At 33.9% G+C, this 24,962-nt stretch overlaps 1 protein-coding gene and 1 long non-coding RNA gene across 2 annotated transcripts; both read left to right on the forward strand.

The window, feature by feature from the left end:
• Nucleotides 1–1,542: 1,542 nt before the first annotated feature.
• Nucleotides 1,543–5,747, forward strand: LOC148598555 (baculoviral IAP repeat-containing protein 7-like). Its single transcript, XM_088561682.1, has 4 exons — nucleotides 1,543–2,209; nucleotides 2,516–2,729; nucleotides 3,179–3,463; nucleotides 4,521–5,747. Exons 1-4 carry the CDS (start codon nucleotides 1,685–1,687, stop codon nucleotides 4,715–4,717), a joined length of 1,221 nt encoding a protein of 406 aa, XP_088417808.1. The 5' UTR covers nucleotides 1,543–1,684; the 3' UTR covers nucleotides 4,718–5,747.
• Nucleotides 5,748–15,329: 9,582 nt separating this feature from the next.
• LOC148598556 (uncharacterized) lies at nucleotides 15,330–23,247 on the forward strand. The gene is made up of 4 exons (XR_015918693.1): nucleotides 15,330–15,591; nucleotides 15,943–16,053; nucleotides 20,503–20,625; nucleotides 22,934–23,247. It is a non-coding gene; the product is annotated as an uncharacterized LOC148598556 (long non-coding RNA).
• Nucleotides 23,248–24,962: the final 1,715 nt, after the last annotated feature.

The following is a 24,962-nucleotide window of genomic DNA, read 5'->3' on the forward strand; positions in this document are numbered from 1 at the left end:
ATTATTCTTTTAAATGACACTTTATCAACATGTAATGCATGACGCACAGGGGTTTGCATCCACTATGAAATAAGCCACAATGTACTTGTTTGACACAATCCGGGTAATAGTTAATATCAAGAGCAAGCCCTTGTTGAATACATCAAGGAACCCTTTCCATTTGTACAGAACAGAAGCAGTAGAATTCCCTTTCTACCACATGTCTATGTTCTATTGTCGGAAATATGTGTTAATTTTGTGCAAAGTTTGGGTAAAAAATAGTCAAACACCATGCTATGCTCGCTTAAAGCATGGTTGTATCAGATCAATGTAATATTAAATGTATTTTTTCTAGAACAAACATTTATATTTTTTGGTTGCAGGAAGCAAGTTTGTTAAATTAAAAATTAAAATTTATAAACAGACATACAAAATGAAACAACTAGAACTGCAATGATAACATATGCATGCAAAACGTCAATGAATATTATGCAGTTCCTTTATAAAAATAGTGAAAAATGAGAAAAAATTGCATTTTCATCTTTTTTGCAACAGAAAAGAAGACCATATTGGACGCTTGACTACAGAGACTGTAAGTAAAATATGTGCCTATTTGGAAAAAGCTACAATACCAAAGTTTATCATTATAAAAGGACAAGACTCATGTCATGGCCTGTAACTAACACAGATCTTGAGAAACTAGTTTTATCACAGGAAGTTGACAGTTTAAAAAACGTTGTCGAGAAAGTGAGGCAAAAGGTTGCAAGTTTAGCACCAATAGAGGAAAAAAACAATAACACTAGTCTTCTACAAATCGACATTAAGGGAGATGTCAAAAGTGCGGGGAGTTGTAAAACGCATGTTTTTATTTCTGAACTTCGAGAAATTAAGTCAGTGCTCGAAAAAAGTAATGAAATAGTAGATAAAAATCTCAAACGAGGAAAAGTGATAACCTCAACTGTTAGGAAATGCTTTGAAAAACCAGGTGCATTTTTAAATGCAAACGAAAACGCGAAAACAAAGCTTGGAACTATGACTGAAAACAAGTTCGGTTCTGCGCACCTTGATAACTTATTTGTATTGGAATCTATACCAAACATTACTTGCCATGCTATGCCTGTGTCTCTCACGTCTTACTTTGATAGTCTTTCTTCCGGGAGCACTATTGGGGTAGCTGAATCAATGTCAAATAACTTGCTACGTCTTTCGTCATTTAGTACGTTTCCGCGTCATGTAAATATATTTTCCAGTCGTTTTGCATCGGCAGGTTTTTATTTTACGGGACCATCTGATACAGTAATGTGTTATGCGTGTAGAGTTAGTCATAGTAATTGGACTTCAGGCGACGATCCACTAAAAATCCATAAGCGATTAAGCCCAAACTGTCCCCATTTACAAAACGTTTCTCCTCAAAATATTACTCGAACTACAGTGTCAACTGTCAAAGGACATGGGACCTATCGGGGTACCTCTGAACGAAATTCAATGGAAAAGATGGATACAAGTATTGCACAGAATACACGAACTGGTGATAAAAAGGGTGAAACAGGGACCACACAGAACAACTGTATTGGGCAGATTCCTAAAGGAATCGGAGATACACACAATCCCGCGATTACATGTACAGTCAATGACCTACAAAATGAAATAAAAAATAATTCGACGCAGAGTTCAACCGACATAAATACAGGAACACAAAGACAAAATGGCGTTGAAGCGTGTTGTTCTCAATATGAGAATGCAAGGAATGAGACAAGTAACTCAGTGTCATTTGCCAGAAAAAGTGGATACCACGAGCAGACCGAAAGAAGTGAATTCCACCGGACTTCAAACATCAGTGGAAAATGACTTAACGCAAACAAACCAATCTATGGCTGCTTCAAATATCTGCAAGCCCGAAGATCTAGAAGACGTACACAATTTAGGTGTCAATTCAGAAAAACCAAAATATCCAATTTATGCCCCAATTCAGGTGCGAATCAGTTCCTACCAAAACTGGCCTGGTTATTTAGACCAGACACCGAAAATGATGGCTACAGCTGGTTTCCTTTACGCTGGATATAATGATTACACACGGTGCTTCTTTTGTGGTGGAGGTCTTCGGAATTGGGAAGCTGGAGATGATCCATGGGTAGAACACGCCCGATGGTTTCCGAAATGTGCATATCTACTTCAAAATAAGGGTTCAAAGTTTATCAGAGTTGTGCAAGAAAAACACCAACAAGTAATGGTAGGTATTATCGATGGAAATACATACATGTACTTGTTTATCTTATACATGCATATACATGTACGAATATTATAATCCGTAAAACTTAATTTCCTTAATTGTCGGTAGGAAACACGAAAATCATTATACTATAATTTTCATTTTGAAACACATGCCCATGAGGCTTTATAGTAAATACCATCATTTACCATTTCCTTTGTTTTTTTGCCAAAATTTAATTTCACTTCATTTTTTAACACTTAAAGGTATTTTTAGATCACAAATATTGCTTTGATTCCTGACTTATTGGTTTCCTTTTTCTTTCAGGCTAAACATCAGAATACAGAAAACACAGAATACAATTTATCAATGCAAAACTCGATTAAAACCAACCAGAATCAAAATATGACAAACGGTGCGAGTAGCAATCCTAGCGGCCAGAATCCATTGGAAACAGTTGCTGCTAGATCAGTACTTGAGATGGGATACACTAACGATCTAGTTCTACAGGCCATGGAAAAACTCAAAACTGCAAAAAAAGGTAAGTTCCATTGCAGCAATATATCTGTTACATGTTAACTGATAAATGGAAAATATGCCATTCCACTATTTTCAACTTTATTAAAATGAGTCTAGGTAAAATTTGCAGATACTATACAGATACAGTTAGATGGTGCTGATAATATGAGTCAAAATCCAATCCCAACAAATCAACAAATCAAAAATATCAAACTTTATATGTGTTATAATATATAACATGTAGATATTGTATGTACATGTATACATGGATAAGTATCTGTTAGCCCGTTTGTTCCTTTAATATTGTACGAATGATTGTTTAAACTTATCACAATTTTCTTTTTTTAATCTTTTTTTTTAAATACATTCAATCTAATTTCTAAATGCATCGAGCATGAACCTTAAAGTTTTATACGTCACTGTACTCTTACATGTGCATTTATATAAAACTTGTCTTTTGGTATTTGATAGAGACGACGATATCGGCAACCGATATTATGGCGGTTTTATTAGAAGAGAATCTTGAAGGGAGCAATTTATCAACTTACTCCAGCCTTACCACACAAGGACTAGCTTTAGAGAGAAACTCTGCTACCCAATCTACCTCAGACAAAAATACACTAGAATCAACAAATGCGATAAAAAGTGAAATTTCAGTCACGGAAAACCAGAAAAGATCTTCATTACAACAGCCTTCAAGTCAGGGAGCTTTCGGTGAAACTTCAAATAGTAATGAATTGTCGTCTGCTTTGGATGGTAAGCTACATATGATTTTACTGTTTTAATTGTACTGATCATTCATAATCGCCTCATTCGATTGTTTGTATTGACTCTCAATGTAAGTCATGACACAAAGTTAGCAAAATTAAGGAAATACATGTATCTTGCTTGCTTAATTGGTCACATAGAGTAAAGATTGTACATGTAAGCCTAAACATAGTCCTTTGACAAACGGTACATGTATTAAATTTAAAATGAAGACGTGTGCATACATATTTCGGTTCATTCCTCAACAATTACAGTTACTCTTTTCATTAATATGTAAACACTTGTTTTCTTAAATCATTTCATAAATGTACGTTTTTGTACATGTGTGCTTGTTCATTATCGACCTTTGCTACAGCGCTCAAACAAAATGAATCTTTTTTTTCGAAATGATCATAATCAGACGACGCGGACCGAAGGGTGCAATATCCTTCGCAGACCTGTAACCGTTTTTGGCTAACTAAATGTATTTTTCACTCCGCTAGCTTAAAGGCTTTGCTACAGAGGATGTGGAAAAAACCTTTACAGGGCATGAGCACTACTCATTTCAAATCTGCAAAGCTGTTTCTGATGTACAAATGTACTATACTAATTTGCATAACGGCGTTGATATTAACACAGACAGAGGTGTAAAGCTTTGAACTAACGAGCCCCGTGCAGGGCCGGGTGTCAAAAGAGTAGGCCTGCAGCAGCGCTTAGCTTGTCGTAAAAGGCGACTAAATAGTGCTCAGGAACTTGGCCGGGGGCTAGGCGCTCTGCCCACAGATCAACCGGAATGTGTGCCCCAGTTGGTGGAATAGGGTACCCCTGGCGTGTTACATGCTGGGGTTGTCAGGCTATAATACGGAAAACCAGACCGCAAACCATAATGGTCCACCGTGATGAAACCGCGTTAAACCCCAACAATCAAGCAATCAATCAATTGAACTAACGAATTTACTACACCTATAAGCAGGGTATTATGAGATGTGTTGAATTATTGGCTGTTCCTAATCAATGCCATTATAGGTACATGTATATTGACGCTCATTTTCTTTTTATCTTGCAGACACTGAACAGCTATTAGAAGAAAACCGACAGCTTCGTGATCAACGTTTATGTAAGGTATGTCTCGATTTAGAAGCAAGCATAGCCTTTCTTCCGTGCGGACATCTTGTATGTTGCGCAGATTGTGCTCCGGCCTTGCGCAAATGTCCGATTTGTCGTGCACGGGTGAAAGGTACCGTAAAAACGTTCCTAATTTAAAGTATTTGCGGAACGACGGTTGATAGACCCGTGTATCGCCATCATGAACTCAGCCTCATTTTCGTTATCGACTCAGAGCCCAAGCAACATATTTTTGATGCACATGTGTGGGGAAATACCGAACTGCCCTTTCTTTTCCCCATTGCCTGTAAAGATGGATGTCCCACAGACAGGCGTACATGATCATCAATCAGCACAATAAAAAGGTTATATCCAAAGTGTAATTGAGCATACCAGTTAAAGTTGCAACGGTTAATAATATGCGATCAAACTAATAGATGAACGTCATGATTAGCGATGGTTTTAACTACAAGCTGTTGACAAATGGACAAGTAGTGTTTAGTAGCGTTCTACTTCAACCGGAAATGTTGAAAGTATACAGTTGAAAGATACGCGAAACTATATGTATATTGGCATGAAGGAGCCTCAAATTTGTTGATCTTAAATATATACCCCTTTTTTAGTTTCTGGATACGTTCTGCTTTTACTTATTGGAGATAAACGGGTTTTCATATGTAAAACCACATCATTTCGTGATCTGTTTTATTTAGGAAAAAAATTCTTATTTCGGTTAAACGGGTTTTCTTGCTGTTTATTAAGAAGTTTATATTTTACAGGAAATGTTTTCTAGCTGTTTATTTAGAAGTTTATATTTTACTTGTTATTTACATGTATTCATGTGTATATTGCAGATTTTATGGCTTTTTAATATATAAAACACGTTGAGTTTAGAAATGTCAAAGATCCACTTTTTAAATCCTCGTTAGAAGTTTGATAACGTGTTATAGCATCATACGATTCTGTCAGAATGATTGAAGACAATTTCAGAATAATTCAGACCACTTACAATGACTGACGGAAGAGTAAAGAGGTTAGGATTGATCCACACGGTTCATCCTTGTTTAATTTTTAAAAGCACATTGATAAAACATGATTACCTCAATTTACACAGAGATATAAATCTTTCACATAGTGAACAAATGGTCATGCTCCATTATACATGTAATGAAACAATGTTCTTTTTTTGGAGGGGAGGAGTTTTCCGTTCCATTCTCGTTCTACATGTATGCTTGAATTTTCTTTTATATATATACATGTACAATGTACATTTTTTGCCACAAGATACACATGTACGTATATGTCTTGACCATGTTGCCTAACTTCTGTTTATATGTGACCATTTCTTGTCTTTTAGTAATGTAAAAAAATGTAGAAAATTTAAAAAAAAAAAGAATGTACTATAATACATGTACCTAACAAAGATAGTATCCATTTGTTTATGAAAATAATGTGAAATATATCATTGTCATAGGAAGGTGGTAATTTTAAGGACTCGTTTTTTTAGTAACCAAATTTCAGAATTTCAAGGTTTATGAATTGTTACTTATGCAATTATAAATAATGATTTGCTTGCATATTTTTGTTCTTGTTGGTATTCAGTTTTTATTGTTAACATTTTCAGGACATATATTATATTCTATTATGTAAGGATCAGTCGTTTGTGTTTATATATATAAGTCTGGTTGTTACTTTGATTTTACACTTGTTAAAGTTATTTGTTGTTAATCCAAACGCAATACGTGAAACAGTGCCAATTGATATCAATTGTTGTTTTCAATTTCGTTTGATTATATTTCATGAATATACATATTGCATAAATAAAACAAATATAGTAAAAAACTAAACTGATTTTGTTTTGTTATCATTAAATGAGCTTTTCAAATTACTGGCTTAAGCACGACTATAACTATGGTATTCATTTGCCCAGAGTGCAATACATGTACCCCACAGAATAATACCAGGGACATTACACACGTACAACATGATAATACCAGAGTTGTTACACATGTACCACTTGGTAATATCAGAGTTGTTACACATGTACCACTTGGTAATATCAGGGACGTTAAACACGTATCACATGGTAATATCAGGGGCATTACACACGTATCACATGATAATACCATTGTTGTTACACATGTACCACATGGTAAAAGCAGGTACATTAAACACGTACCACATGGTAATACCAGGGACATTACGCACGTACCACATAATAATAACAGGGACATTACACACGTACCACATGATAATACCAGAGTTGTTACACATGTACCACTTGGTAATATCAGAGTTGTTACACATGTACCACTTGGTAATACCAGGGACGTTAAACACGTATCACATGGTAATATCAGGGGCATTACACACGTATCACATGATAATACCATTGTTGTTACACATGTACCACATGGTAAAAGCAGGTACATTAAACACGTACCACATGGTAATACCAGGGACATTACGCATGTACCACATGATAATACCAGAGATATTACATACGTACCACATGATAATACCAGAGAAATTACCACGCGGACACATGTAGACCCGCTTCACTTTCCTCAATGAATAAAAACATAATAAATGGCAGATGGCAAGATTGGTAAATTGGTTGACTATGGGAAACGATACAGGTACAAGTATTGCCTTCACAATTGGCAATGCCATGGCCTGTGGCTCGATGTATTACAAGCGTTTCATGCAATACAACTGAAGACATAGCATATTGGTCCTGGGCGGATCCAGAGGTTTAAAAAAAGACTTCGAGAAAAAAGTGGGCGCGAAATTTATTATTTGCAAATTTTGTTGAAAATACCCCAAATTAACATAATTTTCGAAAAAGGGGAAAAAAGGGGGAAAAAGGTTTCAACGCCCGAACTTCCCGTTTCTCTGTGATCCGACACTGGGTCCACCAGAACTGAAATCTTACAACACAATTAACTCATCTACAAAGGCAACTTAATCATTGTTACAAACAGATAAAGAAAGTTGAATTTCAAGATTACTAGTATTTCAGAAATAAATCACGGAAACTCCATTTTATCATTGTCTTACTGGCTGACCAATTATGTTACATTGTTTTACCCCCGAGCGATGGCGAGGGATTAAACCAAAAAACGAAATAAATTGCCAGCTCGTTGGAAAACAATGATAAAATGGAGTTTCCTTGATTTATTTGAATTATAATAAGACACGTTTCTTTATATTGTTTATGCAGCCCATGTGTTGCAAGAAATGTTGGTAATGTGTTTATCACTTTTTTTTTAACATGGCTGTGGTCTAAAGAGCTTTCTAGCACGTCATATTAAAACTATTGAGTGTGTTACATGAATATAATTCATTAGTATGTAAATATAATATAGCTCAGAGAGTGTTAGAGCAGTTTGTTATCCCGAAAAAATCGTCACCCCGAGGCTAGTCGAGGGGGCAATGTATTTTCAAGGGGTAACAAACTCTCTATCTCCCTCTTAGTTATATATTATTCATTTTATTATCCTGAATGTTCCATTGTCATTCTTTTTCAAAGTAATGAAAACCAGTTTCGTATGCTTGTAAATATATATTCATTTTCTTCGAGTCCGGGTGTCAAAAGAATAGGCCTGTAGCAGCGCTAAGCTTGTCGTAAAAGGCGACTTAATATTGCTCAGAAACCTAGCCAGGGCTAGTCGCTCTGCCCACAGAGCAACTGGATTGTGTGCCCAAGGTGATGGAATGGGGTACCCCTGGCGTGTTACATGCTGGGTTGTCAGGCTATACTACGGAAAACCTGACCGCAAACCATAGTGGTGCACCGTGTTAGGAAAGATGCCACGCTCCTCGCACGTTAAAGAACCCTGCTTTGGTATTCGATATGAATAAGAATCTTTGCGCTTTGCCACAGGAGGCTTAAATTGCTCAACCCTACCCATTCCTCCCTTTTATCTTGCGTCAATCAAAATTTGTCGACCCCATTATCCTTGTGTTCCATCCTTTTTTTTCCATTTCATCATCATCATTTCATATTCATCGCCTGAATATAGCTGAAATATTGCTGCTCAGGAGTTAAACCCCAATAATCAATCAATCATTCATTTTAATTGTTTTATTTCTTTCAAGTTTGCATTCATTGGAAACAGTAAACGTCAACTGTGGATCACACCCTCTTCTGTGAACTTAATTCAATGTATCGGCAATGGATCGACCATTTCCCTGCTCTAAAAACAGAAGATGATTTTGTGTGGTGTTTTTTTGTTTTTTTGTTTTTTTTTTGTTTGCTTTTTGTTCTTTGTTTTTGTTTTTTTTTTTATCTGTAATACAGTTATTTAATCAGACTGTTACTGTAAGTCCTTACGAGGCAGAATTAACAACAAAAACAAAAACAAAAACAAAAAAGGTCAAGAATGCCATGTATATACATTTTTCAATACAATTAGAAATGTTTGGTTAAAAAATCGTAGTAAAATTTGGCATTATAACTTTAAAAAATCTTTGAACGTCTACTGAATTTCCTTTATTATTTGACGTTACATCAGTTAACGATTGAAATTGTACCTATTTTTTACCGGAAGCTGTTTAGCTTTTCGCGAGAGGGTTATTAGACAAAAAAACTATCGCCTTCTGAGACATGTGATAGAGCAGAATATTGCCCTCGTATTGTATATGTGTCCATCAGAATTCAGTCAATTGACATGAAGTATAATAAATGAATGCAATCATGTATCTTATACTTATTTCAGTTTCGATTTGTAGCTACGTATTTAGTGTCAATTACTTTTTTTTAAAAGGATCGCTGTATACGTACGGGCTTAATATTGTATCGTTACAGGTACAATAAAGAATCATGTATACATGTATGTATTACTCGGTTTGATTCCTTACAACAAAAATTCGCCACCTTTCACATTGAGCATATGAACTTTATTCTCACTACCGTATATTTGAAGGAATTTTGGTATATTTTTTTCATTATAGTCCACGCACACGAAGTTTGTCGGATATGTAAGTTTCATCCTGTCTGTCCGTCCGAATTATTTTCTAAGCTTTTCATCATTGTCATGAAACTTTGACAGACGTAAATAAATATAACCACATCGTGATGTCCGCACTGTCAGTAGTTTATGTTTGGACATCAATTGTAGAAATTGCAGTTTGTTGAATTTACTAATATGCATTTTTTAGTAGTCTTGCGCCTTGTCCGCAACTTCTTAACGACTAGCGGGATTGTTATGGGACTTAATCGGGTGTTTTTACCTTATTTGGATGTGCATATTGTAAGAATTTATGTTTGAACAAATATTGTAGAAACGATTACCGTTGGAACTTACGTGTATAGGAATTTTTCAAACTTGGACTGATGCGTTCTCCAAAGCTCCTCCTGAACGAACTGCAGGATTATTAAAAAACTCAATGGAGTGTTAGATTACTATTTTGAGATATTGTGCATATTTGGCAGGAATTAAAGTCAACAGGCTGCTGCAGAGGTCCCGTTAGGGGCAATTTCTAGTTTTTTTTATCAATCTTATTTTGCAAGTACATTTTTTAAAAAAAATTACTTGTATCACCATTCTTTGAATAATGAACAACTCACGACCTCTTTCCAAACGTAGACTGTTCGCACATACGTAGATAAACCACAGATAGTTGCAGTTTTAAAGCACTATACTCCCTAGAACGTGAAACCATACAATTCATATGACGAAAGTATGCACATGCAGCATACTCTTCATTCGATATCAATACAGGACTACAAGTCGTTCAACTTTAAGAAATGCGCAGTTGCAAAAATATATGTCTTTCTCAGGAATATAAATTTAAGAAATGTTTAAACAAAATTAGTACGCATAGACATTTAATAAAGAAATCTTTATTTCAATACTAACTTTGTTGCAACATCTAATTGTTCCCATGCATATATATTTTGTTTTTATGGCGATCATTTGCAGGTGTGCTTTTTAATTGTTCTGGCTAAACGATACGACCTTTAAAAATTGTCCTACTTGAACAGTATTTATACTGAATTACCGACGAAACGCATTGCCTTCTTCTCCTTAAGTTTCTCCCTCCTCCATGAATTAACACTACATATTTGTTCGAATTGTCGTAGTTTGAAATAATACAGTGTATGATCCGATCGGCGAATGTTGCTAAAAAAGCAAAGGCACCATTCTATCCTCCGAAGTTTGTTGTGTGTATTCTTTTAGGTCTCAGTATCGTATTAATTTTCCCATAGACTTCTATAGTGAAGTGCATATTTTTAGGATTTTTAAAAAAAATATGTAAATTGATTCAATAAAACTTTCACTTATGTAGCATTTCTAAGGACATGTGAAAAAATAATTTCCCACAAAGAAAATAGGGTGAGTCCACGAAGATTGGACAGAAAAGTAGTCTTGAACTATAAATAGCCATTTTCCCTACTTTCACTTTCGTTTTGCACTCACCAAACCAACCTTTTCAGTGGAACATTTTTATGACATTATGTTAGATTTTCTTTTAAAAAAGTTCTTCATCTTACAGTGTGATGTTTGCTCTATTTTTTAAGTCATTGTTCATGTCTTTTGACAAAACATTAGTTTGTAAAGAGGCAAAAAGAAAATGCACTATATTTTTATGGCATCCATGTTTTGACGTACACCCGCTCAAGGATATGCAATACGATACTGGTACCTTTAGTTAGTTTTTGTTATGTATGACGTGTTTTCTTTGTTTGTTTTTGTCCCTGGATTATGAATGCACGTTTCGTTTTAATGATCGTGTCCTTATATCTACTAAATTAAAAAAATATATATTATTAAAAGAGATATACATGTACATGTATGGCTGTAAGGCAACTATTTTCCTCTTTCTTTGTTATAAAACAAAGGCAGATTTTACAGTTTTGTAAAGAACGTAGCATTGAAGTTCTTCCCTGTATTCATGGTACGACTACCCTACCGAAAGGACGGTCCAATTTTGGCAGGATTTACATTAATATTAATTTGATATTTACATTATTTAAGTAGATGTCTGTAAGAATCATGCAAAATCTGAAAAATGTGATACACCCCCAAAAAGGGTACATATTTTATTTTTGTAATTAAGTTGTTTTATGGGTCTGTATTGTGAATTGTGTAATAATTTATTCATATCTGCCTGCTTTTTATCAACATTAAAAATCCAATAGATTCTATTGTATTTGAGTGTCATTTACAGAGGTATCTCCCTTAATTTTGAAATGTACAGTGCATTCTATATAATTTTTATCTCCTATGAAAAATCACATGTTACTTTCTGTTTACTATGAAATTTTAAACAAAATATCAAAAATAAAAATATGTAGGCTTTCCAACCATGAATCACATTTTGCATGCTTCTTAGCTGGAGTGCCACTTAAAAACAATAAAAAAAATAAATGAAGAAAATGAATAGAAAAAGAAAAGAATTAAATATGAGTAATGAGACAACGGTAATTGAAAACTGTAATTTAGAGAGAAATATGGAAAAGGAAAAAAATATATAAAAACAGATAAGAGAAAAGATAATGAATAATGACATTCCAAATTGTGAATGTATATTTTGCATCAATATACATACATGCAGTACAATATAAACATATGTACAAAAACAGTAACTGATGCGCGAACTTGTTCGGTGAGTGTTAAACTACTGCGTATACGCTAATGTATTATGTTGTTTGATTAAACTAATTACCTTTAACCTTCTTAATATGTCTTGAAATAAGTACAATTTAAAACTGATATTTTGCGTTTTCAAAAGTAAACTGCACACTTGACCATCGATTTATTTTTGACAAAATATGTATCATTTTAGAATCAATTATTCCATATTGTTCTTGACGATGAGTCTTTCCCCAACATCAACTATAAATAAGGATGTTCCTGTCAATTTAGCGCAGTTCTCCGAGCAGTTAAGGATTATTCAAGGCAAGATACTTAAATGGAGTTAACATATCTTGTCAGTGACATGGTTTGGTTCAGATCAGAATCTGAAAACAATAATGTAATCAAATGTATTAATAAAATATTATCACCGTTTATTTAGATATGCATACACATGTACATGTATTAATATCAGCAAGCTTTCATTTAGACCTTAACATTGTTAGATAATTTTTAATTAGTCATGTCATACAGGGTAAAAACGTTAATGTATTCAAGCCATTCTAAGAAGTTTCGTACCATTATATTTTTATCAAAGTAAATGTTTTATCCCAGTCAGAATTACTTTTGCTGTTCAAATTTAATTTTATTGGCCAAGTACTTGAAGACAGCTGTATTTTGGGCTGAGGACAATAGTATAAAAGGTTTATTTACATTTCGAGGAGTGTTGTTTGTCCTGTAGAGATTTTATTATTTAAGAGGATTTTTGTATCATTTGAATCGTATTGTGTACATGTATGTCTAATCTAGCGAAAGTAACGTATACATGAAACCTTCCTCCGATATAACATGTACATATGTTTGTAATGCCTTGTATTAGATGTGGGGAGGAAATACCTAAATCGTGGCTTGTCAAGCTCTACTATATACTCTTCTTTTCTTTTTATTGGGTTTCGGGAATTTGTGGTGAATGTGCGGAAGTGAAAATGTGTTATTTGCCGAATAACTACATGTACATGTATATACACATGATACATGTACATGTAAAATTATTTTCGTCTTTTTACAGAATAAACACAGCATGCAACGTGACAACCAATAGAAAATTTCGTTTATCAGTTACTGCCGTCATATTTATGGTAGCCAGTTGTCTCCCTAATGAAGTAGTAGAGAAAGCAGCTAAAGGATCAATCAAACGAGACGGAGGCAAGACATATTTGTTACAGAGGGTAAAGCACGATACGACTGTTACATTTTACATCCGGTTTAAGTTTATAATCAATAAACTATAAAAATCGGAATTATTAAACGATGAAATTGATGACTTAAACTAAGCTTCTTAATTTACAGATATGAACTTGCATTTCTGATGTTCTAGTTACTTGTTCTTGATTTCTTCTTATGATTATATTATAGTCTTTAATTCTACAGGATGTGATTCCGATGAGTTGGAATGTAACGACGGAACCTGCTACAATGCAGATTACCGATGCGACGCTTGGCCGGATTTTTTATCCTTGTCTGTAAAAATCATGTATGAATTTCATTCAATAAATGGCCTTTTAATTATATTATTTGTGTTCGCGTCAAAAATTACCATTGGTCAGAGAAATTGGCAACAGTTAAATTTATCCCCTTTTTGGACTTTAAAGATCCCATATTTTTGACGATCGTAAACAATTTTATTAATTTTGTCCTGTTATAAAAATCTCTCAAGCAGCCAAAAGGCAGCGAACCCATGGGTCCATGTGAAATCATTGTCCTCATCACCATGGATAATAATTCGATACAACCGAAAATACAATTTTTACATGCATACATGCATTATATTAAGATTATAATTTGATATAAAGAGGCTACAAAGTGTCTGATTTAGACAAGTGTTTGGATTTGTCAGAGCTTGATTTAGACAGGTTTCACTAGCATCAAGTATACAGGCAAATATTTGTCACGTGAAATTCACGTCAATCGAGCTTCACATGAAACTAACGTGCATTTCACGTGAAATTCACATGACACAAATTCATACAAAAATATACGAAATAATATCAATAGCAGTTTTCATTATTGGGAAGCATTTAAAAAAAAACCATTCGTATGATTAGCAACTTAAAAGTCATCAATAGGTTAAAAGCGTATTTATCTTGTCTTGTTATATACCACATGAAAGAAACGTCACTGTATCATTGTTTTTTTTTCATTTGTTTGATATAACCTGTAGTTCAAATCAATTTAAATACGGAAATAGAAATTGTGTGTACAAGAGATACGTATAAATGGTGACGACTACTGTGGAGATAATACCGACGAACGTTGTGGTGGTAATTATGATAGTTATAAGTAATAGTATTCTAAGTTAAAGCAAGATCATTATTAAAAATCGATGAGCATGATACAGGGACAAAGACTAGGGACAATGTTTGTTTGTTTGTTGGGGTTTGAAGTCCGAGCAGCAATATTTCAGCTATATTCAGACGATGAACATGAAATTGATGATAAAATGAACATGAAATGATGAAATGAAAAAGGGATGGGAGACAAGGACAATGGGGTTCGACAAATTTTGATCGCCACTGGAAATTGGGAGACGTGGGTAGGGTCGGGTAATTTAGCCTCTTGTGGCGGAGCCATATGGTTCCTACTCCCGGAGAATACCATAGTATGGTTCTTTAACGTGCAAGGAACGTGGCATCTTTCCCAACACGGTGCACCACTATGGTTTGCGGTCAGGTTTTCCGTATTATAGCCTGACAACCCCAGCATGTAACACGCCAGGGGTACCCCATTCCACCACCTGGGGCACACCTCCCAGTTGCTCTGTGAGCAGAGCGCCCTAGCCCCTGGCTAGGGTTCTGAGCCCTATTAAGTCGCCTTTTACAACAAGCTTAGCGCTGCTGCAGGCCTATTCTTTTAACACCCGGACATGCACGGGGCAAGACTAGGGACAAAACGAACAATTAAATGCAAAACCTGTAACATAAAAAAGTGTATCATTGTTTTCTTACAGTATGTTGAACAATATTCAGATACATTATGAAATATAATAAAATATATTATGATATAATGGCAGATCCACGGGGATGGTTCCGAGACTTTGAAACCTTTTCTGTAGGAAAATGTTAATTCTTTGCCAAATTTAGGCCGAATAATCAATTGATAGCCTGAAACCAACCCATTTTATTATCATCTGGACAAGATTCCAATTTAAAAATGTGTCATCCTGCGCTTAAACATTCATGAAAATTCATTATTCGTTTAGTTCTAGTGTCTATGAAATAATGCAATTCAAATAAGGTGCGTTTTAGTTTACACTTCTACAATGTTTTGCTAGTGTTTAGTCCACGTGATAGCGATGACGAATACAGATGCCTAGACAATGAATGCGTTTCCAGTAGCTAGGCTTGTGACGCATGACCAGATTGCAGTTTGGGGAAGAGGATCTTGGTTGTGGATGTGAGTTTTAAACAAATTGTTTTTGTCAATATAAGATACTCTGTTTGCCAACGCTTTGTTTTCCTTTCTCTCTTATTAGAAAGTCTGACGAAGCATTGCTCTTAAAGCTACCGGGTTTAAAAAAATAGCTTAACATTAATATTCACATCCAGCTGAAGCCATATGATTAGTTATATTTTTCTACCGGTTCCATAACAAAATGATCATTTGTATTTAAATAAACAAGGGTTATACATGTACTGATATTTGGCTGGAATAATGATATTTGTCTTTTTTAATTGCCGAAAAAAGTGGGCTGTACCCTTTTCATGTTTATACATTGTATATCTAATATCAAATATTTAATTTAAGACTGTAATTGGAACTATTTCTGGTGCGGTAATGGAAACTGTGTTCACTATAGTTGGATATGTGATGGCGATAATGATTGTGGAGATGGTGCAGATGAAAAAGGATGTTCAAGTAAGATGTTACTACTACATATACTTAATACAGATCATCTATCAATATTTTAAATGAACGTTGATTCCCTATCTTTTTTCAATATTGGATCATTAATCTTCTCGTTTAACATATATAATCCAGATTTGAAGAATTCTCTGTATAAAAATACTGAATAATATATATTTTAGACACACAAGCCTTCTTAAGTGCTTATCCACGTGAATTACAGTAATCTGGCATGTCTGGTCTTAATCCCTGGATTAATTCTTTTGCATCCGCTAGAATGTGGGTTCCCTTGATTACTCTTTGATGAATTCTTGCGTGAATACGTTTAAAAGATAGGTGACCTGCTAGGGGATCATTATGTTAGCACTCTAAAACTTGGTTCATATGAACATGTGGGAAAACATACTGCATACTTTTTACTTCCTTTTTCCACTTACGATAAGGTGTACGAACAGCAAGAACTAGTCTGTCCCACTGATTCCAGTATGCTTTGTGGAAATTACAAGGTGTGAAATATCATGCCATTTTGGTTTACATATAATACTCTACTATTCAATTGCATTGCTTATAATAAAATCATTAATTGTTACATTTAGTAGCCTCTCTCTCAAACTGGCCTTCAGGGTTTTAAAAGTTTTACAGCTAGGTAAGTAGTACGCCATGATCTTTTCGATTGGTGAATGAGCACCATATATACAATAGTTAAAATGTTTGACTGCCTGTATAATGTCTATTAGTTCTCGGCGAGTTAATCCATTCTGTCCCTCTCGTGTATTTGATGATTTCCTATAGTTTTTCAACTGAATATTCTTTGCCATCATCGCCAATTTGTGTAAGTACTTCAGTAGTAACAGTACCACTGGCATCAGTTGCCAAGATAAATTCCTTTTCAAGAGAATGAGCACTAGACTTGAGGTAAGTGCTTATCTGGGAGAATTTATTACAATGATATAATCTTAGTCCCATTCGAAGACAACATATTTTCACTTGGGCTGCAGTAACTTTACTAACTTAGCAAAGTCTTTTATGAAGCGCTTATAATATGAGCAAGTTTCTTGTTAGTTTTTTATATCATTCGAACTGGTTGGGGTAGGCCGTTTCTATCGCGGAAACATTTAAAAAATCAGTGGCAATTCCATTACTGTCAACAACATGTCCCAAGAAAGCGAGCTGTTTTTGAAATGAACTTTGCTTTCAGGTGCGACCTTAAGTCTAGCCTGATGGAGAGCATCATAAATTTGAGAAAATATTGCTTGTGGGACCTTTTCATTCGAGTATACCATTTCAATAACTGCTTGTGCAGCTGCTATCTGCAAAGCATTTTGGATATTTCTCAGACCTTTTTGATAATTTTCTTCCTTTAGAGTGACGTAGTCATTTTGCTCGACCTAAGGAAAATAACGACAGAAAATGTCATTTATACCAACAACACATGTTGAAACAAATAAATGTTGTTCAATCTTCCTCATAATTGATTAAGCTCAATGTCAACCCATATTACACAAGATGTTACGCTGATGCAAAGTCTGTACCAAAGTATGTTTAAAATGTCTAAATCTGTCTCCTGTTTTTACTTGTACCTACCCAAAGAATCCGAGTTGTTTTACCCCGAATCATGTGTGCCATCTCGGTTATTTTACCCCCCGTTTCCGTTAGTTTCGGGTCGTTTCGCCTCTACTTTCACCCTTTGGTTTTATTATATGAAAACAAAAGCTGATAAATTCTTCCACCCTTAATTTGTCAGTTATATTACCTTGTTAAATGGAAAACAAATCTGTTTTATATGTTGTAAATTACTCGTTTTAAATCATTCTTGTGTAAACAAATATCATTATGCCTTACCGTGAATACCCGATGCCAGGTCAATACTGTTTGACGTATCCCCAGGTGATCTTTGACTTGCACGTATTTCCATCGCAGAACCTCTCTTGCTTTCCCTCGACAACTTTTCCAGTTACTTTCTTTTGTGAAGACCAGTGTAACTCTACACGACGTATATTTGGAAGTTTCCCAATAAGCTGGTTCTTGTGTTGTATGTTTAGACTTACTAGTAGTTGATAAACCGCGTCTTTGAGACTATCTGCTAATAACACGGTCCTAATATCTGTAGCTGATATTGTTTTATCTGTTTATTACATAAAGCGAAGTTATTGCGATTATCGTTATGGACCATTATCTGTAACAACGACCAAGGCCGATAATTGTACATGGAAAATCTCCAATTACTATAAATCAATCAAATCAGCTATAAACAAATTAAAAGAGCCGAAGAAACAACACAAAATTTTCTTCAAGTAGACTTTGCTTTTGAGGCTAAATTATGCCCCTACCGAACAAACTTCTTTAAAGACAAAAAAGGCACTAAAAACATGCAAATACATAACTTAAGATATGACTTGTACAAATGTATCCAGACAATATCTGTGAACTGAAAATTGTATGTGTAGTATTTATACTACACAAATATGTGTGCCTTAAATGAAAATGGTATAAATACATCTCTTTTGAATACGAACGTTGTATTGCAAATGATATTCTTACCATTACATGTAGGTGTTTTTCTTGTACACATCTGATTAACTCAGAACCCTTTTTCTAAGTACATATGCACATGTTTCAGAAACCATCGGACATCTTCTACCTATGGATCATCACCTTCATCCCAGTATCTTAGACCTCCAGCTCAATCCAAGCATCTCTTGCAGCATTAAAAAAAAACAGTCTTGGACATCATTTTTGGGGTCTGGTCTAAATAAACAATCTATAATGATGGTAGGAACTGATATGCCGCTGCATTAAGGCATAATTTGGATACTTTACGATTTTCTTAACTGATACCTAAATATTGCATGTCGTCAACTGTGTCCATATTTAAAGCACTTCTACATTTTCAATTGTCAAATTATTTGCATTATTTGTTATTTTCGCGAAAATCTACCGCTTAGGTGATTTTGACTAGAATGAGTATTTTAGGCAAATGCGTGTACGTAAGGTGATGGAAACAGTCTCATTCCTTGCATTTTTTTCACGTTTCATGTCAACACAGTTATTCCATTAGACATACATTGACTAGTGTGCGAGTTATATGTATCTATGTCTTCAGAAACCGATGTTCTTTGCAGTCTCTGTCATTTTTTCACTAGTAAATTTGTTTTTTTTTTAGTCTTTTGACCTGTCATTTGTAAGTATATCGAGACGAACAATTTATCTCAACAAATGGCGCTGAAGTCCGAACACTATTAATTTCTGAATGTAACCAATTTAAATTTGGGTTTATTCGTTCATGGATCGTCATCTGAAGTCAAATTAATATGGCTAGCCTTACACCTCATATTATCTGAGTTTCCCATAAAATAAAAACCTGCGTTTAAGACACGACTTGCAAAAGTATATTTTACCTCGCAAAATGGTACTAAATAACGCCAACCGCTGCATGTGTCATTGACATTGACTCGGTAATCCGGGAATCCCACAGTACTCCCGGAACAACGACCTTCAAAATATGACTTGCATATTGACTTATGAAGTTGTCTGTGATCTTTATTTTTTTTCTTTTTGTAATGCAAATCCATAATGGAAGACTACGACTTTATTGATTAATTACCTGTGGGATAAACTTTATTGCATGTCTTATCGCATCATTACCTGCACTTGCATACTTTTCACTTGTATGCCTAGAAATTAAAGTTTTAAAATGAGTCATTTTTCATGCCCTCTTTAAGCTGATTTGTCTCAACCTATTTTTATTTTAAATTGATGAACTGTCTTGCAACATCTGCCTATAGCTAATGACGTTTTGTTTACACAGAGCAAATGGATTTTGGTGTTAAAACATTCTTCACTGGAAGTGCGTTTCATGGAGAAAAGTTCATTGGTCTCATGAGAGCCCATTTATGCAACTGACGATCGAGTTTGAGTATGGCATCATTTAAAAACTGCTTATGCCAGATCATTTTTGCTGTAACATTACTTTTTGTAGATGCTCAGTAATGGTGTTTGTATGAATGTTTTATGACTGCGCTTGATCTAATAACCATCTGCAAAATATTATCGGCATGAAATTTTGGAAACGAGTGTATATTATATGTGTGGCAGTCTCCTATGTGATAATTGTATTGAACAATTTAACATTTTAGTCATTAATTTTAGACTCTCATGGAAATTAAGAGTGCTCGCACTCATACATTTTGCAAATATATAACATTTTTTAACGAATTTTGACTGAAATATGTGTGGCAGTCACCTACATGATATTATCAAATTGAAAAAAAATAGCATTTTAGCCATTAATTTCATACTCTGAAAATTAATAGTCCATATTGATCGGTCTAATCCACAGTGGATATTGATCGTAATAATGCACTTCATTCGTATGAATAGTTTTTTTTTTCATACTAATGGCTGGAGGATGAGTTGTGTACGGAAAATAAAAAAAAATTACATATTTCTTTAATTTGATAGATGACTGACAGAGATGATCCTTGTGCTGCACCATTCAATGAATGTAAATTTCGAAGATTTGAGTGGTATATGATATTGGTACATTGCATGTTATTTATTTAAGAAAAGCGTACGATTAACACGGTAAGAAATAGATGAAATATAAAAAAAATAAAACATTCAATTCTTATGATTAAGTTTCGCATGTCTCCCCTATATAATATTATTTCAGTTTAGATATAGATAGAACAAACGACAATAATCAATAAAAGTAACCCAATTTCATTTTGGTATGGCATAATTGAATAATTTGAAGATGTGTTCCTACAACTTATGAAACATCACGTGTAAGGACGATTATTCAATGTTATAAGCGTATTCTAAATGATAGATGTTAAAGAAAAAAACTATTAATAAACTTTACGACAAACCCTATCACTTTTCATTCCTTTTTGTCAACTTTTTTTCCATCTGTGGCAACATCCCTTCAGCACTTGCTTATGGTGGTTAAATATCACAACTCATGTAATGACTTTGCCAAGTTGCAACTTTTAGGACAGGGTTTTATTGATATATCCGATCGAAATCATAACTACATGTATATAAGTTTCTTGGTCGTCGTCATGAATTCGATGATCATAACGGTGTATGGATCTGCAAAATGAAAATGCATTTGTTCAACGTGTCCTAATTTTCCTTTACTCTTTCGTCTACCATGAACTTGACTTTTTATGAGCAACTTGGAGGCTGTTTTTAGAGAAGCAATGGACGTTTATCCCGCCGGTGCACCTAGTTCATACACCCAGTTTTTATTTATTCTCAAACGTTTTTTTCAACTTTTGGAAATTTCCAGATGCACTTTTGCAGACTTGAATTTTTATAAGCAAATCGGCAGTTGTTTTTAGAAAATCAGAGGACGCTTACCCAACCACTACATCTTGTCCATGCCTTAAGATAAACGAATAATATTATTAATATATAAGTGTGCTTTATTTTTTACAAATATACTTCATTACAAAAAATAATTTATTTTAATCACACCGAAAAATATTAAGTAAGTATTTATTGATACATATACCCGTTTAGTGTCAATTATATTGACGTGCTTGATCATAAATATAGATATATATTGGAATATGAAAGAATGCTACATTTTTGTGTATCAATTCTTTAAAAGAAGAAATATCACAAGGCAAACTAGTTTTCATTTAAATCCAAGGAACCGATACCCGCAGTGACCGGTGTACCTGGTCCATGCTCCCAGTTTTTAGTGGAGTCCGAGTTGCTCATTTACTTTTGTTACCTTGTATGTATGATTTTAGTTACTTTTTGTTCTATGTTCTGTATGTCTGTTTTCCATGTCTGGTTTTTGTCCCTGTATTACATTCTTTTGATTACCGCTATAACCTTGGTTCTCTTGATTACTTTTTTAAATATGTAATTTGAAATCGTGGTACGCCAATCAATGTTTTATACATACATAATGTCAGGATTGTATTTAATCAGGGGTAACTATCATGAAATCTTAACAATAAGAATCCATAGATAGTGTTTATAATTAATTCAACTCAAAGAAGAAAATCAGCAGTGTAGCATTTTAAATACACAGGAAAATATCCAAAAATAAGCAAGGAAAACAAGATTGAAGCAAAAATATAAAGTACAAGGACATAGACTAGACAGGGAAATCAGACACACACACACACACACACACACACACACACACAAATTAACAAACATTATAATGCCACATAGTTATGATAGTCATATCATTGTAATATCTTTATTTTGGAATAGATACATATGACAATCATAAAATAATCATTTGTAAACTAAGATATACGATTACCATATCATATTCCATACGTTACACATATGTGGCTCATTTGACTTAGAACGTAATTACATACCATATGAAAACAAAAGAATGTTGTTAATAATGTAGAATAATGTAAACACATTTTAATGCTTAAATACATATATCAACCTTGTAAATAAAATAATAACAAAAACAAAACAAAATAAATGCACACCGTCCCGGTAAACCGATATTACTACTGGACAGTCATAATTTCTACATTAAACTACATTGCAAGAAATGGTCGAGTATTTCACCTTGATGATTATTGTATCATATTCTTACTAATTACAATATCCTTGTAAATACAATGCTTGTTATTTAATATTTCAAATATCGTTGGACCTATTCTGACATTTATACATACGTGTACATGAATAACAAACAAACATTGCATGCGTTACATTTCATCTTTTCTGAAACATGTCTTCAAGCATTCAAGAAAATTTAACTTGATTTGTCTATTACTTCAAAGGTTAGTCATTGAAGATCATGGTCCAACATTCTTGAACTTAACAAAAATATTTGAATTGACGCGTTTGATTTTTCTAACCTTCAATATAACTCGCATTGTTATATTTTTAACGATAATAGGTATGGTGAATATGACAGAGAGACTGGGATGAAAATATCAGCAAAAGGCCATCCATCGATCTTCAATGAACAACGAAGAAACCCTCAGATCACAGAGCAGGCTTATTTAACATATAAGAGAACTGCGTACTGAAAGATTTTAACATTTTTAAACTGTCCTATCGAATAAAATACAACTCTCCCCTTGGTAATATGTTACTGACTTAACTTCACACTTTAATAGCATATGTGGTTCGAGAATGCGGAAGGGGGTCGAGCTCTTGAATTGTAAAACTGGTTCTTTGATCTTAAATATCACAAGAATGCTTACGTTAACTCCGAACAATAGTTTTAATATTAAAGTAAATTTATGAAATTTATGTTGATAAGGTAATATTGAACACGCACTATTTGGTTACCCATAGCCCCATTGCTCATCTTTATGTCTGAATATATATTAAAATTTTAAATGAACATTTCATGGAAACAGATTATTATATTTACAAAGTTAAAGCGGTAATCAAAACTAAAAATATTCACTGCTAAAAGTGTCACATTTAAAAATCATGTGGTTTGCAACATATGATAAATAACTGATTGGAGCTCAATATAAAAATAGTATTATTATATGATGATCATATGATTACCATAAAATCTCTATACACGTATGTTGCACGTTTGTCTATATAACAGACAGACACTTTTCACATTCATCCATGCATTAACGAAAACCTCAAAACAAAACATTGAAACTAAACAATGTGAATTTCAAACAATGATCATAAAATAACATACTTACAAAAACAAATAATTTTTTTTTTTATAAAAAAAAAATTCTATTATCTATTGCGCACCAAATATTTTATTGTCTACCCATGTTAAATTATCGTAAAGCTTGGAATTATTTTCTTGAATATATATAGAATTATAAATATACAAATAAACGTCGTAACAATACAAAAAAGACATACAAGAGAATGATCAATAACCCGTATTATAAACCTGAAAGCCTTGAAGTAAATGTTGAGATCAACGGAACCATCGATATATTTACGACAAACTGGGCACTTTTTGGTGCAATATAAGCACTCTACAACATGCAGCGTGGGAACATGACAGTAACACTAAACCAACTCTTCTTCGACAACATATCTTGCAGGTCAGTCTTAGCTTAAGTCTTTGGTTTTCTTCCTGTAATTCGTTCAATTCTCAAAAAGGTTATAAACTGAATATTATAATAACGAATTTCCTTTCTATAAGTCAGTAAATTTGTACCATTGTTTATATTTTCACTTTTACAAATTCATTGGCTGTAAATGAACTGTGTATTTGCAGGTGTCGATGTAAGCATTGCAGATTTTTCTGAAGGCCAAAATAAACACTACATATTCGGTAACGTTCTTAATAAAATTAGGTATCTTGGTTGTTTTAAATTAACTTTTGATAGAAAGCTTGATTGTTTTGCCTCATGTGGGTAGCTTTTTATATGTTCCTGATAAAACATGAACTTTGTAGCCTATGAAGTAATAATTAGTACTGTACATGTAATAAACAATGATTGAATGTACACAAAATAATAGCAGACATAAAGTCGAGAGTGAACAGGCGTTATTATATCATTATATTATGTGAAAGTTTGTAGTGATAATGGTGTATGTCCGTTTATCCGCCGCGTGTTCTTATCTTTACTCTTCTGAAAGTGTTGAATGGCATTGATGAAACTTTCACGGATATTTTTTTTATTAAATAATGCATCTCCTATTTTGTTTTCTATCTGAATGATTAAATCAATAATGTGGTTTTGTATATTATTTCTGAAGGATGAAAGCGGACGCATCACAGCATTTTTTTGTCTAGTTTTTTCATTTTTAAGAAACATTTTGGTTTAGGGAAGTATCCAGTCAGACGGAACAATAGAACATAGACCCAGCTGCCTGTATGAGATAAACTTCCCTTTTATGGGTTATTGGGCAATGGTGAATGGGGGATGAGACAATGGTGCATGACGAATAAGGAATGGGGGATGTGGCAATAGGGAATGGGGCATTGG

Source organism: Perna viridis, chromosome 14 (genome assembly GCF_037379345.1).
Source record: "Perna viridis isolate PV_CMFRI_1.1 ecotype Kerala chromosome 14, ASM3737934v1, whole genome shotgun sequence".
In the NCBI taxonomy this organism is placed as follows: Eukaryota; Metazoa; Mollusca; class Bivalvia; order Mytilida; family Mytilidae; genus Perna; species Perna viridis.

Coding starts and splice junctions, on each gene's coding strand:
- LOC148598555 (XM_088561682.1), top strand. CDS start 1,685: ATGGCGTTGAAGCGTGTTGTTCTCAATATGAGAATGCAAGGAATGAGA. Junction 2,210..2,515: donor AAAAACACCAACAAGTAATG/GTAGGTATTATC, acceptor TTTTTCTTTCAG/GCTAAACATCAGAATACAGA. Junction 3,464..4,520: donor ATTGTCGTCTGCTTTGGATG/GTAAGCTACATA, acceptor TTTATCTTGCAG/ACACTGAACAGCTATTAGAA.